The sequence below is a fragment of the Bombus vosnesenskii genome, unplaced genomic scaffold (genome assembly GCF_011952255.1).
Source record: "Bombus vosnesenskii isolate JDL3184/JDL3185 unplaced genomic scaffold, Bvos_JDL3184-5_v1.1 scf7180000013403, whole genome shotgun sequence".
NCBI classification, from domain to species: Eukaryota; Metazoa; Arthropoda; class Insecta; order Hymenoptera; family Apidae; genus Bombus; species Bombus vosnesenskii.
Genome location: NW_022883026.1, coordinates 1,214,429 through 1,230,713, shown reverse-complemented (window position 1 = coordinate 1,230,713; position 16,285 = coordinate 1,214,429). Strand labels below are relative to the sequence as shown.

The 16,285-nt window shown below is 32.2% G+C and overlaps 3 protein-coding genes across 5 annotated transcripts in view; 1 reads left to right on the top strand and 2 right to left on the bottom strand.

The window, feature by feature from the left end:
• The first annotated feature begins 438 nt into the window (after positions 1 to 438).
• Positions 439 to 10,755, top strand: LOC117237804 (eIF-2-alpha kinase activator GCN1). The gene is made up of 13 exons (XM_033502157.1): positions 439 to 582; positions 662 to 764; positions 1,461 to 1,656; positions 1,767 to 2,106; positions 2,221 to 6,031; positions 6,111 to 7,596; positions 7,691 to 8,327; positions 8,419 to 8,763; positions 8,877 to 9,070; positions 9,156 to 9,367; positions 9,785 to 10,038; positions 10,122 to 10,343; positions 10,437 to 10,755. Exons 1-13 carry the CDS (start codon positions 568 to 570, stop codon positions 10,563 to 10,565), a joined length of 7,944 nt encoding a protein of 2,647 aa, XP_033358048.1. The 5' UTR covers positions 439 to 567; the 3' UTR covers positions 10,566 to 10,755.
• Positions 10,756 to 13,486: 2,731 nt separating this feature from the next.
• LOC117237819 lies at positions 13,487 to 15,865 on the bottom strand. The gene is made up of 4 exons (XM_033502179.1): positions 15,295 to 15,865; positions 14,884 to 15,003; positions 14,289 to 14,468; positions 13,487 to 14,216 (listed from the first exon to the last, which is right to left on the bottom strand). Exons 1-4 carry the CDS (start codon positions 15,485 to 15,487, stop codon positions 14,044 to 14,046), a joined length of 666 nt encoding a protein of 221 aa, XP_033358070.1. The 5' UTR covers positions 15,488 to 15,865; the 3' UTR covers positions 13,487 to 14,043.
• LOC117237812 (radial spoke head 10 homolog B-like) overlaps positions 15,854 to 16,285 on the bottom strand; it is a 44,624-nt gene continuing 44,192 nt past the window's right edge. For all 3 annotated transcript variants that reach the window (XM_033502171.1, XM_033502169.1, XM_033502170.1), the window contains exon 11: positions 15,854 to 16,179. In XM_033502171.1, the coding sequence (XP_033358062.1) occupies positions 15,881 to 16,179 (299 nt within the window). In that variant the 3' untranslated portion in view covers positions 15,854 to 15,880. The remainder of the gene's footprint in view (positions 16,180 to 16,285) is intronic.

Sequence of the window (16,285 nt, the reverse complement as noted above, 5' to 3'; positions counted from 1 at the left end):
TACCGATATTTAAAAGCAATATAATGCTAATAAGTATTATATCCTTTTAGGATATCTTAAAATTTGATATTAAACAAAAAGCTTGTTTACAAACACACACACACACACACACGCAACACGACAGTTATATTTGCTTAGCAAGTACCTGAAATATGTAGGTGTAGTGGGTACTATACCTTGCACTTTCCCAAATTTTAAAGTGTATGGATCCTACTTTGTTATATACAAAATAAAAAACTTTAACTTATGAAAACATACTATTTAAATAATATGAACCAATTTTGATAAAATATAGGATTAACATTCACAGGCGCGCGCGCGCGTGCGCGCACACACACATTTACACAAAATTGTGGAAACAAATTTTTTTCCGCGATGTACTGACAATTTTTTAAAACGAAATATGTACTTGAAATGTACATATATCTGAAATATATATTTAATTGAATGAGATATATAATTCAAAAGGATAACAATTTTCAATAGTACGTATGTATACAATTTATTTTGGATGCTGTTTAATCCAATGGAGGGTGGCGCTTTGGGCAGTCCGGTTTTTGAAGAAATATGGCGGATGTCGAGGTGAGTCTGTCACGTGGAAGTTCAGAAACTGTATTATTGTCTTGTAATTAATAACTACTTAAATTTGATTTTGTTACAGTTAACGAAAGCATTAAAAGATTTGCCAAACCGAGTTCAAACCGCCAGTAAAAACGAGCGGCGAGAGATTCTACAAAATGTCGTCAATGTATTGTCAAATCCTGGTAAGAAACGAAAATGCGAATAAACTTTTGATAAAAATGTATAACTTTTTAGATCGAAAATATCTGTTCATAGAGAAAGGAAATTATATTGTATCCTATAAATATATTTTGAAATTAATATAGAGAGAAAGATAATATTGAATATTAGAATTTAAATAATATACAAGACTGAATGTATATTACTACTTATTTTTTTTTATTATAATATTTACAATATATATATATATATAATTCGCATTTATAATTCTTAATCTTTCGATTTTTTCCTACTTTCAATACACATCCTAAATATTAATATGTTGATGTAGATTTAATATTTATTCAATTACATGAGATATGTAAAATTATATATAGTAATTAATGTATCTCAGTCATATGTATCTAGTATTATATATTTTGATATATAATGTTATGTTGTATAAAATAAGTATAAAATTATCCTTTATTAATCTCACTATAAAAATAAATAAATAATTACATTATTTTAATTTTTATATTATAAGACGATGCAAAATATATGTATACTATTACATTATAATTATGTGTAAGATATTTATTTTTATAATTTATATAAGAGGAAAATGTATAAAATAAAATTCTGCTTATAAGTAGTTGTATAAATTCATATTACAAATGGTTGAAGGAATACTCATAATATGTCAATATATAACATTTATTAAATTTCTATATTTATAGGCATCAATGAGAAAATTGTTAATGGAATTTGCAAAACCGTATCTCTTACTTTACATCGATATAAGGATACTACTTCCCAATCTTACGTGAAAAATTTAATCGAAGAATTATTGAGAAAGCAACCAGCACCTTCAATAAAGCATATGACAAATGTTGTCATAGAACAAGCTACATGGCATAAAAATGTAGTTCCTACGTACGTAATTACATACATAGTTCTCCAAATGCATATATTTAAAAAAAAAAATTTATATTTTGAACTATGTATCAATGTTCATAAGTTACTAACAAAATGTTATTTTGTAGTCTGAATACAGCTTTAACGGCGTATCTTGCATTAAAGTGGTCAACATTAATTGTTCTACACGGAAACAAAAGCAATTCAGACATCAATCCGGAATTACCAAAACTCATTGAAGCACAAGCAAATTTGAGTGCAGCAGCTTTGGCATCCATGGATAAAAAATTGACGCAGAAAGTATATGTTTTATTAGCGCATCAATGGTTGAGTGTTAAAGATATTGATATTGTGTATTTAGAGACACTAACAAAATTGGAAGTTGGAAACGGTGTAATTGTTCTTGCTAGTTTACTCACTAAGTATTTAGTTAATGCAAAGAAAAGTGAATTAGTGGTGAAACTGAAGGTAAATTTATATTTGATAATATATTTTTGTGTTGAAAAATCTGTTTTTATATCAGTAATATCTTTTATTCTTTGTAGTAAATATTATCAAATAAATATTTGTTTTTCTTTTCAGACAAACACCATAGATGCTTTCATAAAACTAACTATTAGTTGTAAGAAAAAACCAGATCTATATGTTGTTCATAATGCTATACCTCTTCTCCGTAGAATATCTCATGACGAGTTTAAAAGTCAACTATTACCGGCTTTGCAAAAAGCTATGTTAAGAAATCCAGAAATTATCATTGAATCGGTTGGATATATTCTAAGTGGTTTAAGTCTCGATTTAAGTCAGTATAGTCAAGATATAAGTAAAGGATTATTTGCCAATTTGCATTCAAAGGAAGATTTAGTTAGAGATGAAGCTGTAGGAGCTTGTCGTAGACTTGCTCTTCAATGTTCAGATAATATTGCTTTGGAAAATTTATTGTCATCCGTATTTGCTGTATTTCATGGATCAGAAGGAAAACTTACAGTTGCAACTCATAAAATTTCCGTCTTACAAGGTGCTGGCAATCTTAGTTACAATGCAGCTTCAGGAAGTAGCGTTGAAAAATTAGCTGAAACAGCTTGTGAACATTTTATCAAAGTTCTTGAAACTGAGGTTCATGAGAAAACTTTAATTTATGCTCTTGAAATGATGGCCTTGTGGTCCAATAAATTTACAAATAATGTTCCAAAATGTGTAATAGATGCATTTAAAAAGGGCATGAATGCTAAAACTTCAACTGCGGCAGTGCGTACTGCTTATATTAAACTCTTCTTTTCTACTCCAGTAGCTTCTTATTCTGCAGCAATAACTCCATTACTCGTACAAGCAATAATAAGAGCTATGCAACAATCTGCACAACCAGCTGCAGTTACAGAGGGTTTAGTGGCTTCTTATTTGTTATTGAAATTTGTTCTTGCTAATCAAGTGGAGAATGACAAACAAACTGTATTATGGAATGCTATTGACGAGCAAATATTCTTTTCAGAAAAATTTTTGTCAGCTTGTGGAGATGATATATTATATCACCTCATGCTGCTTTGTGAAAGACTAATTACTGAATTCGGAGATAGATTAAATGAAAAAGCTTTAAACGGTGTACATAGAGCAATTGTGGCATGTGCAACAGCCCCCAAATATAAAATAAGGAAACGTTGTTTTCCATTAATTAAAAAAGTTTTAACTGGCTTGAGTACATATGATCCTGCACAAGAACTATTAATGGAATATAATAAATTCTTAGAAAATGTAAAAATCAAGTCTGAACATGATAAAGAAAATAAAGAAGATTCTTCTAGTTGCGAGACAACTGGCAGATGTCTTGCAGATGGATTACTTGCTATTTGTTCAGGTTCTTTTTTGTTTGAATTACCTGCTATGCAAATGACAAGAGATGCATTAATACCATCTCATCATCCTGCAATCTATAAAGCAATGCCAAACTTATGGTTCAAAGTTGCAAAGAATTTTAATTTTGTTCCAAAAAATTTTTTATGTTCATTTAATCATGAAATTAAAAAAATACTTGTGCAAAATTATAAGCCTGTTGCTAGTTATGAAAATGCGTTGACAAAAGTGATATCAATTATACCAGACATCATACTACCTGCAATAGTGTCAAACATTACAAATAAGCTTGATGATCCAGAGGTCTTAAAAGTCACTAAAGACGAATACTTTACTTACCTCACTCCAGAGGGGGAATTATATGACAAAAGCGTATTACCAACAAGCGATGAAAATGATATTCTTAATTCAATGAACATGAAAAGAGAGAGTAAGGTATATTCGTTTAAAGAACAGCAAGAAGAATTGCAACTTAGGCGAGAATTATATGAAAAACGAAAGAAAGAAGGAAAAATAAAGGAACCTAAATTAACACCCAAACAAGAAGAAATCCTTAAGGCACAAATGGCAAAAGAAAATGCAATCCGTAAAAGATTGACAGAACTGAAACATAGAATAAATAATGCTGTATCTCTAATTATATGTTCTATGCGTGGAAATGGACAAGAATTGTCTTTTTATTTAAAAGATTTTCTACTTCCGATTTTGAAAAACTTAAGATCACCATTAGCTGCTCCTGCAATGTGTGATCTTTATATCCGATTAAAGAGGATTGTGAAAATAAATAATCCAGTTCTTAGTGATTTAGTAGCACATGTTACGTTACGACAATTACAACCACAATGTGATCTGAATCAAGCTTGGGAAGAGGAAAATCTTGATACAGCGGTAAAGAGAACTTTAAATCTTTTACACACAACAACAATAAAACAAAAGAAGTTGTTTACAGCTCCGACCTTTTGCTATGTCTTTCCATTTATAAAAAAGACCTTATTATCTTATAAGGACGATAATATGATTGTTCAAGGATTACAGATAATACAAGAACATGCTAAACAAAGAGGAAGTTCTTCTGATTTTAAAGATATGAGACATCCCCAATTGCTTCCGCGTAAACATATGTTTGATCTATTAATAGAATTAATGGAAATCACAAGTGGAAGAGTACAATCACATGCAGTTGCAACATTGCTAGATGTTGCTCAATCCGGTAGCGGTCAACCGGGTACTGCAATAGCAACTAGTGAAGATATAGATTCTTTAATTGGTGCATTACAAAATTCTTTATCTACAATAAGAGATGCAGCATTAAGAGCATTAACAGTCGTGAAACAAGCTTTTCCATCTCAGAAAGAGGATGCTGACCAACTATCTCATCTTGTTAGGAAAATATGGATTGCTAAGTTCGATGTTTGCGATGAGAATAAAATTCTTGCTAATGAGTTATGGAATGCTGCAGATTTAGTAATGCATACAGACATACTTTCTGATGAACTGATCCAAGACATTACACATCCTGTAGAACCTATACAGCAAGCAGCTGCTTGTGCTTTGGCGCAGTGTTTAACTGATGTTCCCCACCTAGTACCAGAAATTTTGGACAAATTACTACAGCTGTATCAAGAAAAGTTAGCCATGATTCCACCAAAGTTGAATGATTTTGGACGCGTGGTTGAACAGCCGATTGATACTTGGGGTCCAAGACGAGGTGTAGCACTTGCATTGGCTCAAATGGCAGCTCTTCTCAGTGCTGATACAGTACTTAAACTTGTGCAATTTTTCGTCTCTACTGGTTTAGGAGATAGAAATCAAACTGTTCGAACAGAAATGTTAACTGCTGCTGTAGCTGTTGTTGATCTTCATGGAAAAGCAAATATAACTTCTTTATTACCGGTTTTTGAAGACTTTATGGATAAAGCGCCAAAAATTGGCAGTTTCGATTCAATCAAACAATCTGTAGTTATTCTTATGGGGTCACTAGCAAGACACTTGGACAAAGATGATTCACGTATTAAACCAATAGTTATGCGTTTAATCGCGGCTCTTTCCACACCATCGCAACAAGTGCAGGAAGCAGTAGCCAATTGTTTACCACATCTTGTACCTTCTATTAAGGAAGATGCACCAAAGATTGTGGACAAATTAATGGACCAATTGTTAAAATCAGACAAATATGGGGAACGTAAAGGTGCGGCTTACGGTTTAGCAGGTATAATCAAGGGTATGGGGATACTAGCATTAAAACAACTTGATATTATGACCACATTAACTAATGCCATTCAGGATAAGAAAAACTATAGGCATCGGGAAGGAGCGTTATTTGCTTTCGAAATGTTATGTACAATGCTTGGTAGGTTATTTGAACCATACATCGTTCACGTATTACCACATTTGTTGCTGTGCTTTGGAGATTCAAGTCAATATGTCAGAGCTGCTACCGATGATACAGCTCGTGTAGTTATGAGTAAATTATCTGCACATGGGGTAAAGCTTGTTTTACCTAGTTTATTAGCAGCATTAGAAGAAGATTCTTGGAGGACTAAAACTGGTAAATAATTTAAATATTAATGTTATTTAAATTAATAATCATGTTCTAGATATTACATAATTTTGTTTGCGTTTTTAAGGATCTGTTGAGTTATTAGGTGCAATGGCGTATTGTGCACCAAAACAGCTTAGTAGTTGTTTGCCAAGTATAGTTCCAAAGCTAATCGAAGTACTTAGTGATTCACATACAAAAGTTCAAGAGGCTGGTGCAGAAGCTCTTAAAGTTATTGGAAGTGTAATTCGTAATCCAGAGATTCAAGCTATTGTACCAGTTTTATTGAAAGCCTTACAAGATCCTTCTCATAAAACAGCTACTTGTCTTCAAACTCTTTTAGATACTCAGTTCGTACATTTTATCGATGCTCCATCATTAGCTCTTATTATGCCTGTAGTACAACGAGCATTTTTGGATCGTTCAACAGAAACAAGAAAAATGGCTGCCCAAATTATTGGAAATATGTATTCTTTAACCGATCAAAAAGATTTAACTCCATATTTGCCAACAATCATCCCTGGCTTAAAAACGAGTTTATTAGATCCTGTACCAGAAGTACGAAGTGTATCTGCAAGAGCATTAGGTGCTATGGTACGAGGAATGGGTGAATCTAGCTTTGAAGATTTACTTCCTTGGTTAATGCAAACGCTTACATCTGAAACAAGTAGCGTTGATCGATCAGGTGCTGCACAAGGCCTTTCAGAAGTTGTGAGGGGATTAGGTGTTGAAAAACTTCACAAACTTATGCCTGAAATTATTAGTACTGCCGAAAGAACCGACATAGCTCCTCATGTTAAGGATGGTTATATTATGATGTTTATTTATATGCCAAGTGCATTTACTACAGAATTTACACCCTATATTGGACAAATTATTAATCCTATTTTGAAAGCTTTAGCTGATGAGAATGAATACGTTCGTGAAACAGCACTTAGAGCGGGCCAACGTATCGTTAATCTTTATGCTGATTCTGCTATTATGTTACTATTACCAGAATTGGAAAAGAGTCTCTTTGATGATAATTGGCGTATTAGATACTCATCGGTTCAATTACTTGGTGATTTGTTATATCGAATTTCTGGAGTCTCGGGAAAGATGTCAACAGAAACAGCAAGCGAAGATGATAATTTTGGAACTGAACAGTCACATTATGCCATTATTAACGCACTTGGTGCTGAAAGGCGAAATCGTGTTTTAGCGGGATTATACATGGGTAGATCAGATGTTGCATTGATGGTACGCCAAGCTGCTCTTCATGTATGGAAAGTTGTTGTAACGAATACACCGAGAACTTTAAGAGAAATATTACCGACATTATTTACTTTATTACTTGGCTGTCTAGCTAGTACAAGTAATGATAAAAGACAGGTGGCAGCGAGGACTTTAGGAGATCTAGTTAGAAAATTAGGTGAAAGGGTGTTACCAGAAATTATACCTATTTTAGAGAAAGGTTTACAAAGTGATCAGGCTGATCAACGTCAAGGTGTATGTATTGGATTATCAGAAATTATGACAAGTACAAATAAAGACATGGTGATAACCTTTGTAGTCAGCTTAGTTCCAACAGTGAGGTAAAAATATTTATATTTATATGTAAAGAATGTTATTGAAAAATTTTGAAATAATGATCAGATAATTAGAAAGACTATTATTTTTATATTGTAGGAAAGCATTGTGCGATCCATTACCAGAAGTTCGACAGGCAGCAGCAAAAACCTTTGACGGTTTGCATTCAACTGTAGGAGTTAGAGCATTAGATGATATATTACCAGCAATGTTAACGCAATTAAATTCACCGGATCCAGCAGAAGCAGAGAATACCTTAGATGGTTTACGCCAAGTAATGGCAATCAAATCTCGTGTTGTTTTACCATATTTAGTACCTCAATTGACAACTCCCCCTGTCAATACAAAAGCATTATCAATCTTGGCTAGCGTAGCAGGCGAAGCATTAACAAGGTTTCTTCACAAAATTCTACCAGCGCTATTAACTGCTCTCTCTAGTGCTCAGGGCACACCGAATGAAGTTCAAGAATTAGAATATTGCCAAGCAGTGATCCTATCTGTTACCGATGAAGTTGGTATTAGAACAGTCATGGATCAGCTCATGGAAGCTACAAGAGCGAACGATCCATCTAGACGACGAAGCGCTGCAACCTTGTTATGTGCCTTTTGTCGTGATACACGTGCAGATTATAGTCAATATGTTCCACAATTATTACGAGGTCTCATTCACTTATTTACAGACAGTGATAAGGATGTACTACAGATGAGTTGGGAAGCTCTTACAGCAGTTACTAAGGTAAGGCTACGTTATGGTAATACAAATTTTTTATTTAAATATAATTTTCAATTAATGTTATTGAAATTAATATATTAAATTCTATTTTTAGACTTTGGCATCTGATCAACAAATTGCTCATGTGCAAGATATTAGACAAGCTGTTAGGTTTGCAGTGTCCGATTTAAAGGGACAAGAATTATTGCCAGGATTTTGTTTGCCGAAAGGAATTACTCCCATTCTTCCGATATTCAGAGAAGCTATATTAAATGGTTTACCAGAAGCAAAAGAACAAGCAGCTCAAGGACTTGGAGAAGTTATAAAATTAACTAGCGCCTCAGCGTTACAACCAAGTGTTGTACATATTACAGGGCCATTAATTCGTATTCTCGGCGATCGCTTTAATTGGAGTGTTAAAGCAGCAGTTTTAGAAACACTTGCAATCTTGCTCGGCAAGGTAGGGTAACCTAATAATAGCTATAATGTATAAGCAATATTAAGATAAAGATATACTATAAAGATATAATAAGATAACGCAAAAGTAAATAATACCTAAAATGCTTTGATTAGGTTGGAGTAATGTTAAAGCAATTTTTACCACAATTACAAACCACTTTCTTGAGAGCATTGAATGACAGTAATAGACAAGTGAGATTAAAAGCTGCTTATGCTTTAAGTAATCTCATTGTAATTCATACTCGTGTTGACCCATTGTTCACAGAACTTCATACTGGCATTAAAACTGGAGATGATCCAGCTATTAGGTAAACTAAAGGATTGAATATATTTCATAAATTATTTATATATTTGCATCATTGAGGTTTACCAATGCATATTCATTATATTTAGAGAAACAATGTTACAAGCTTTAAGAGGTGTGCTTACGCCTGCTGGTGACAAAATGACAGAACCAATGAAGAAACAAGTGTTTGTTACTTTAAGTAGTATGCTTGGACATCCAGAAGATGTTACAAGGAACGCCGTAGCCGGTTGTTTTGGGGCGTTGATACGATGGCTTAGTCTAGACCAACTCAATATTGCTCTTAACGAAGATCTATTATGTAAGTTTATTTTATATTTGGAATTATGATGGAATTTCTAGAATATTCAATTACAATTGAAAATAAATATTTTAAATGTGAAATATCCTTTTGTTCAAGACGATAGAAAACGACATATGCTACAATATTATACATAATTAGCGTTAATTACAGTTAGAAGTATGCGGGAATACGAAAATTTTTCTCGGGATCTCGGGTCAGGTTCTAAACCAGTTTTATCAAACTCTTCCTGAAACGTCGTTTGTCTTGTCGAAATTCTCGGGGATTCCAACATTCTCGAGTTCCGAGATGTTTTCGGAACCTGACTCGGCTCGAACCGAACATCTGGTTGTCGCACACTTCAAGTTGTAGTTTATCATTTCATAGATTCTTTTTTATAAAATACATATAATATTTGAGTTATTCAATTAATTTTAGGTAGTGATACCAGTGTCGATTGGATGCTTAGACACGGACGTTCTGCAGCATTATTTGTTGCATTAAAGGAATCTCCAACAACTATCTACAACAGTAAAGAGAAAGATCGTGTTTGTGCAGTAATACTTTCGTATTTAAGTGCAGATCGAGTTCAAATAGTCATGAACGGTGTACGAGCTTGTGGTTATCTGTTTCAATATCTTATGAACGAACGACAACCTATACCTCAACAAATTTTATCTCCTTTCGTGCGAGTAAGAATATTTCAACAAATTATATGTAAATTTATGTTTGTAATTTTATATATAAATAATTTATTGTGTAATTTATCTTTTAGTCAATGAATAACAATAGTAACGACGTAAAACAATTATTAGCTAAGGTATGCATTCATTTGGCTCGTAACATACCACCTGAGAAGATGTCACCAGAATTACTTAAATCGCTTTTACCTATGTTGGTAAATGGAACAAAAGAGAAAAATGGTTACGTGAAAGCCAACAGTGAACTTGCTCTTATAGCAGTACTTAGATTGAGGCAAGGGGAAGAAGAACATCAGGTATATTTCTATCAACTTTATTGTATAAAATTATGAAGTGAAAATCTCGGGTATTTATATATTACTTATAATTTTGTAAATTGATTTTTTCAGCGTTGCATGGCCTTTTTGGATGCCGGTGCAAGGGAATCATTGTCAGATGTAGTCAGCAAAGTGTTGCGCAAAGTTTTATCGCAGCCTGAAGGCAAAATAGAAGAATTGGACGATACATTACTCACGTGAGAGATATTGTATGTTCCGGGGCTCATTGCGCTCTACATCCATTTTTATAGTCGTATTATTAATAATTACTCCAATGATTTTTATAAAATGATTTACTGTTCGTGTACTAGTTACATTATAAAGACGTTAGTTCGTTCCATATTGTATCTCGATAATCAATTAAACAAAGTAAAACGTAATAGTCATTCGATGGTATTCAAGTTACTTAAATTAAGGTGTCCTGTTTACCGAGCGATTCGCATACATGTTGTAGATATTTCTACGAAAAATGTTTTCTACTGTCAATTTATTAATCCGTTTCTTTATATTTTAATTATTAGTGAATCGTATTTGTCTCCAGGATACATATTTGTAAATGAATCGATAGAAAGTGACATAAAATATATCGAATTTGAACAGGAGAATAGTGAAAATGATTTAAAATACGAATTATATATTGATCGCGTTGTAGATTCACGCTTTACCTTCTTAATTTATGTTATGTTGTACACTTTGTTATGTTCTGTTAATGTTATAACTAAAAGTAGATTATTTTACTTGTGCGAGAAGCTAAAAAATTGTTTTTAAACGGAAGTGCATGGCTATTTCATTCTTTTTCCACGAATTTTTCCATTTTATATTTCCACGAATATATATAATATTTGAATGTCGGTAAACCGAGTAAAATGTTTACTTGCTATCGAGGATTTGAACAGTGTCCCGCTTTTATTGTCATAGAAGCGTGTTTTGCTGTCCTGTATTGTAGTTATATAAATCGGCATATAGTCTATATTTTAGAATTACTTATAGAAATTGTTGAGCCGGCTTAAGCCGTACCGTAACACGACACGATACTTGTAAATCTATCAGTAGAAAGTCTTCGTCTTCTAATGTATTCTATTTTCGACAATTTTCGATTTGTCTATGATTACATTAATTACATTACCCACAATTCGGGAACATACATATTCTGTATATACGTCCTATGATACGTTACAATATGGCGAACAAATGTGGGACTTCGTATAACATTTATTTTTATAATATCAAATCAAACGTTCATCCTTCGTTCATCTACAATTTGTGCGTGTTAGAATATTTTACTTTGGTAGAAAATGAAATAAAATTCCTCCGTTAAATTGCTTACGTGTAGTTTTAGACGGTATTTTTGTAGCACGGATTTTAATAAATATCCGAAAGAATCAAATTTTACATGTTAATGAAATTTTAATATATATTAGATATCTTATTAGAGTAAATATCACGGAAGACGAAGATAAGAAAATATGATAACGATAACGTAATGGATCAAAAGTAACGCGTATACATTGCATTTTAGACGGAAACATTAGTGTAAGTCAGCGACTTGATCGCACACTGTCGTTTCTCTAACTTCCTGAGCCCTGGGACTTTTATGAAAGCATATTTGGATTATATATACATGTATAGAAGGAAGAAAATCGATTGAGTTCCATCACATTATTATACGACAATGCGTAACGGATTCGCTTGTTCCGATAACACCGACAATTTCGTTATTGCTCGCTCAAGACTGAATCGTTCCATCCGTGGCTTCAAGAAAAGCCAACTGCTCTTCTGTTCTTTTCAATCCTATAATGTTTCATGAATCACAATCTTTTATCTGTACCTGTTTCAAAGATGAACGTATTCGCGTGTTTCATACTTGCGCGTTTAATTATTTTCATGATTGGACGAATCGAATTCCATTCATTTCATTATTTTTTATTACTTAAGTTTGTTTTGTTCTATTTCAGACATCCAATGCATCTACGCATATACTGTGTTTCCTAATATCTAGAACCCTCGTTCGTTCGATTGATTTTATTTCATTTCTTTTAACATTCGAATATTTTGTTTGCAGTATTTCATTGAGATACTATGCTGCAAAAGATTGTATGCTTTTTTACATTAACAAAATGACCTTATATGGAAAAAAATTTATTTATCGTGCTCCATTAATGATTTTACAATTGTTAATTATGTATGCACAGATGTACGCGATACAAATAGAACGATACGTTCAAAAAGCAATATTTCTTCATTTATGCTGTCATTAAAAACTGGAAGAACATTGGCTGTAATAGATCGTTCTTATTAATATCATGTCTAAATTATTATATTAATCGATTTTGATATCTAAAGTATTATGCTGATATGTTTTTCTATACTTTGCCTTCTTGTTATCTAAAAATGTACCGACGTGCCAATGAAATTCTAGTTTAATAATCGATATAATATTCTATTATTTCTTAAAACCTAATTTTTAATTGTAATTTTCCATGCTATAAGTATGTTCCTAAAACTAAGTAAGATACAGTAGAAACTGTTCGATCTTATTTAACATAATATTGACGATTTTGAACGATCAATGTGAAACAAATGAGAAATAGGATAAGATTTGCACGCGACAGAAGTGAAATTAGATTTTTGTACTATTACTTTATCGAATTATATTAGGGTTCTTTCTTTGTTCTTGAAATCTTGATCGGAGACAGTTCGCTAATTCTAGAACCGTCTCTTTTTAGTAAATTATTGGCTTTTAACGATAGGGTTTCCTCCTCGATGTTCTTTGTATGCAACATTCTCAGAGTCTTCTTTCTTAAAGAAAGTAACTCCTTTGCTGCCTCTAGTATTATTTCATAAAATTCGAGAAATGTCAGCTGTAACATTAAATTTCTATACTGTAAATTATGCCATAAAAAAAAATACCGTATACGATGTGTCTGTAAAATATATTATGCATTTAAGCGAGAGATAATTAAGTTAGGGAAGATGCAATTTTTGTAATATCTGTAAATAACCATTGATTAAAATATTAGTCACATGTTAAATTAAATTAAATATGATATTCAATATTGGTTTATGATATTCATATATATTGATGTAATAAACGCATTTCAATCTATGCTACTTATAATGTTTTATGCTTTTTATATATATAATCGATGATAATTCTATAATTATGTACTTGATACTTAAATAATCGATGAAACCCAGTCTGACATAATTTGCATTTTATATTACTGTTCATATTGTTTGTTAATTTACCTACTTTCAATTTCAGTTTTATAATCTTTTTAATACGTATCACGTAGTACGAATAAAATAAAAATTGCATAATAATAATAGTGATAACAATCATAACCATTAATAAAGTTATCTATGTCGAGCGATATTCGTAGTTATCGACATTATGCAATTTTACGTGCGAGCAACATACAAGACTAATCGCAAGTAATTATGTATAGAGACGACCTGACTGCTGCCATATCTTTCATTTGTTTCATATAACGCGTTTCACTAAAAATTTGTGTTTATATATGTAAACCGGTGCGTCAAAATCTGATAATAGTAATATAATAGCATAACAACGTCGTTTAAATATTATGATGTTAAAAATTGAAGAGACACCGAAGCAAATCAAGTATAATCAAATAACAACCAGATCGTTCTATCAACAGATTATCTTTAAAAAGGTTTATTGAATTTTATTTGTATCAAATATATCAAAATTTGAATTACGATAATATACCTTATAATCCATGTTTATAATTACACCACTACTTGCATCTTTTATTCCAGGACATATTAGCATCATAATTTCTATCATTTTTCTAGTCCCTAGTTGTGTAAAGACCAACAATCCGTTATCTGTAATACGAATAACGTTTTTAACGCAAACGAAGCATGTACGATAATTTTTATAAAATGTGCTATACCCACTGCTACATAAATTATTTGCATTTCTTCTTGATATATTAATCGTACGATCGGGTGACGAAAAGATTTCGTCAAGTTTCAGTAAGTAGCTGACTTTTTCGCCTATCGTCACAGAATTAATTCCATCCGGAAAATTTTCCACAGCTTCGGCAGTAGTCGAAGAAAGCATTGGATCTGCCCTGTCTGCATCGTTAAAATATTCATACGCTTCAATGTAAAGATACCATTGCTCTAGGAACTGTACGCGCAATGTGAAATATATCAACATAGATGTTTACTATTAATAAAGCACTGTAACGTTGTATGTTTTGTTCCAATTGTTCTCTTTTTCTTTCTTTTTTTTCATATACCGAAAAAAAATATATATATAGTTGCTATATAGCAACAGTGTTTCTTAAATAAAAATAAATTTAATTTGTAAAACGTCAATACGTTTTTGCAAGCGTTACAAAAATTTGCACAATGTTCAAAGTTGCAAACGTTCAAAAGTTATTACATTATTTAATGTTTATTTACTTTCTATCGAAAGTTGACAAAAATTTCGGAAGTTAATAATTGAAAAATTTAAATAACAAATAACAACAGACAGTTAGCTTACGTTTTAAAACGCACGTCGCACGAAGGAGATCTTTTGCAGAAACTGGATAGCCAATCTGTTGGTACAATTCAAAGACGCAGTATATAGGTAGCAAATCTTGATTTTCACGGCACAGACTACCTGGAAAGTTGTATTTTATTTAGAAAATTTCAGTTTAAAATTGAAAAAGTTGTATTTGTTGTGCAAATGATTAACAACACAAAAGATTTCCTAGCTGTTTCATAGAGTCATAAACATTTGTTTCATTTAGTTTGATGAAAATTCCCAAAAACTTACATAGACGCAAATTATATTCCTTATGACATAAATTGTCTTCATAACAATACCACCTTTTCTTTTCAAAAGCCACTTTTTACATTTATATTATCTTATTTATGATAATGTTACCGTATTAGGTATGTACTTACGTACCAACATGATTTCCAGCATGAGGATATATATAGTTTTTTAAAAATTTGTGCAAACCACCAGCAATTTTTCCGTTCATTTCCTCGACTTTATCGTCGTCGTGTTTAGTATATAAGTGCCAGGAAACTTCTAACAAGGCGTGTAAAAATTGCCAGATTTCAATCTTTTCGAACGGATGAAGAGGATCTTTCACCATCGTGGTTTCATTTTTCGCTAATATTTTAACGATTCACATTAATAATAGAAACTTTATAGCGAGACGTGTTTGCGATAGCGGATATTATTCCAAACTACTGTTTTGTTGCATTAAAAACTAATTTACTCATATACATATACAATATGTACTGGTACACAGTACTGTGCAAAATCTTAGGCTACCTACCAAATGAATATAAAGATACTTGATATTATCTTAGGTCTATCGTTATTACTTAAGAAAGTCAAACACCACAAATACGTATCCCCTAAAAGTATTATTACCATCATTGTGAGATTACTACTCTGTAGTGATCACTACTGACGGTCTAAGAAAAGGACTTTTGTACAGTACTGTGACATAATATACAACGATGTTTACAGTAGTTATCAATTAACGTTCACCAATGTAACTATCGATTTCAGTGAGGCTAAGTCCTTTCTTATGAATACCACAATCTCTCCATAATTGCCATAAACATAATCTACTCATCGCCAGATTGCATTTTGGCGCCGACTTGGCAAATAACGTAGCATAATCGTTGTAAATTTCACGTAAACGATGCATGTGAAACGTCAAACAATTATATGTCCAGCATTCTTCATATTTCCAGACAGATTCTATCATATTCTCGGTGTAGGATTCAGGCGCATGTGTCTGCGTGATGTCGTTTCGTTCACTTGTAATCGTATCTGCATGAAAGTTTTTCATGTAAGTCGCCACTCATTCCTTGAACATCTTTCGTTCAAACGTTTAGTGCAAAAGTTTAGTATACACGAGTGGAAATACTTTTATTTT